The 2,464-nt window shown below is 44.1% G+C and overlaps 1 protein-coding gene across 1 annotated transcript; it reads left to right on the top strand.

Annotated features, from left to right (window-relative positions):
- Positions 1–780: 780 nt before the first annotated feature.
- MELLADRAFT_104944 (uncharacterized protein) lies at positions 781–2,139 on the top strand (the record flags this gene model as incomplete). The annotated part of the gene is made up of 2 exons (XM_007408154.1): positions 781–1,403; positions 2,085–2,139. 2 exons carry the CDS (start codon positions 781–783, stop codon positions 2,137–2,139), a joined length of 678 nt encoding a protein of 225 aa, XP_007408216.1.
- Between the last annotated feature and the right edge of the window lie 325 nt (positions 2,140–2,464).

Raw genomic sequence — 2,464 nt, 5'->3', positions numbered from 1 at the left:
CTTCTGTGTCTGCTTCAGCTAAAGCCCCGAACAGAGACAGCCCCGCTTTTGAACATATCGATTACCAATCCATCGTCGCATACCTCGGTAAACCAAATGTTTGTAACTCTCTTTTTGGTGGTGGAAGTCACACTCGCGTCTCTGGCATGCCTATGAATCCCAAGTCCATTTTGAACTGCCTCGCTATTAAACTGAACAACAATTACAACATGCGACACAACTCCACCGACATGCGGCTAAATGGGCGCGTCTTACATCAACGTCTCAAACGGTATAAGTCCAAATACTCCACCACTAAAGCCTTCTCCTTGAAAACGGGCAGCGGTCTCTCCGCCAAGAATGTTGCAGATGGTCTTCGTATGATGGAGGACCTATTAGAAAGCATGTGCCCATGCTTCAACGAAATGGACGTCTTATTCCGTGACAAAGGAAATGTCAATCCTTTTGGTGTCCTCGACACCGGTGTTGATTTACCGGGAAGTTCTGACGACTACGAAAATGACGACAATGGCAAAAATGTTCCCAGTGATGCAGGAAGCGTTTCCGACGGCCACGATCACTCTGTGGTGGAGAACACGGCTTCAAAGTTGAGCAGTACAGTCAATCTGGCTCGTGGTAAGCAATTTTGTTCTCTTGTTCAGACTATTTGGATCCTGAAAACTCACCCTGATTTTTGTTGATCTCACCCTGATTTAATAAGTAGGTCCTCCCATCGGCACCGTTGCAAAAATAAATCCGCCTCGTAACCTTGAACGATTCTCCAGTCCAGATGCTGACGAAATGGAAGCATATCAAGAGCTTCTGGATTCACAAACCACCACCAATGTCATTCCCACCCCCGACATGGCACTCAATGCTCACTATCGCGATTTCCTTGACGGAAACGATGACTCACCGCGACCTACCCCTGAACCAGTCGAGGACACGTTAGCCAAGGCCTCCAATGTGCAACCAAAGCCTACTCAGACAATCACGCAACGTAAACGCTCCAAGAAGGATGGTCTCACTGCTGAAGAACGCGCTCTAGATAGCTCGTCAGAAGAAGACTTTGCTTCAGTCAACAAGGCCTCCGCTGTGCGACCAAAGCCTACTCAGACTAAGACACCCGCGCGGCAAATCATGCAACGTAAACGCTCCAAGAAGGATGGTCTAACTGCGGAAGAACGCACTCTAGATAGCTCGTCAGAAGAAGACGGCAACACCGCTCCAACTGCGTCCACCTCGAAACCCGGACGCAGTGCCAGTCGAGCTACTCTTGCACGCTGTGCAGTAGATCCTCTGCCTTCTATCGACCCTTCAACTGTGCGCGGCAAGGAGCACAAACACCCGGTTGCAACTGCAATGCAAATGGGCAATGCGGCAAAGATCGATATGTTATGTTCGGCCAACGAATGGCGCCAACAGTTCGACGCTGCTAAACAGCATTCTGAGTTGGAAGCGCGCCAATCCGACCTCAATTGGGCAAAGGAACGTTTTTTTCTCGAACGTGAAGAAGAGCGCAATTGGATTGCCCTCGTGGCCAGGAACGAGCGCAAAGCTTTTTGTGAAAAGCTTGTCCTTGATGGCAAAACCCCTCAAGAGCTCAAGGCGTATCTTTGCCTGGTATATCCAGAAGAGGCGCAAACTTAGCCTATATTTTTCTTCCCTCTATCTCGTCTCTGGTTGTAGTGTCCCCTTATTTAGTTTTGGTTTTGTCCTTTTTCTCGTCTCTCGTCTCTCGTCTATTTTTTTTGATGGTGTACCGTTATTCAGTTTCGCCTTTGAGCTTTTGCTCTCTATTTTGTTTTAGACCTTTTCTCTTCTCTCTATCTCGTCTATCATGTATCAATTGGCTATCCTGATTTGCTTTCAAGTCCTAGATTCTCTTTCAACTTCTCGCTTCTCAGTCTTTTGTTTAAGAGTTATTTATACATGTCATCCTTTTTTTCCACTTGTCGATTCTCAGTCTCTTGTTTAAGAGTTTTTTTAACATATCATTTTTTGTCAACTTGTCGATTCTCAGTCTCTCGTTTAAGAGTTTTTTTAACATGTCATTCTTTTTATTTTCCCTGTTGTTTTGTCTACTATCCACTCTTGTTTAATAGGTGCTGTTACCTTTTTAGCTTTCTGTTTTCCTCTCTGTGTATGTGGAATGAGTAATACATGAACTGAAATTTAACAATAAGTCAACCTGAATACACCAAAAGTCCTTCTCATCACGATAAGATGATTAGAAAAAGGCCATTATGATGAATTTCAAAAGTTTCAAACTGAAAGAGCACAACCTAAGTTTCAATTGCAACGAATACAAACTACAAACCACAGAGACACAAATGAATTCAAACACAACATTGAAACAAAACAAGAGAAGAACATTCAAACACCACATTCACACAAAACGAGAGAAAAACAAAAACATTGAAATACAAATTGAAACCGAGCGACAAGAACAAAAAATTGATTAAGTATATATGTAAACGATGTG

This window comes from Melampsora larici-populina (genome assembly GCF_000204055.1).
Source record: "Melampsora larici-populina 98AG31 unplaced genomic scaffold MELLAscaffold_11, whole genome shotgun sequence".
Lineage (NCBI taxonomy): Eukaryota > Fungi > Basidiomycota > Pucciniomycetes > Pucciniales > Melampsoraceae > Melampsora > Melampsora laricis-populina.
Note: the sequence above shows the minus strand (reverse complement) of the source record. Positions and strands in the feature narration are given on the sequence as shown.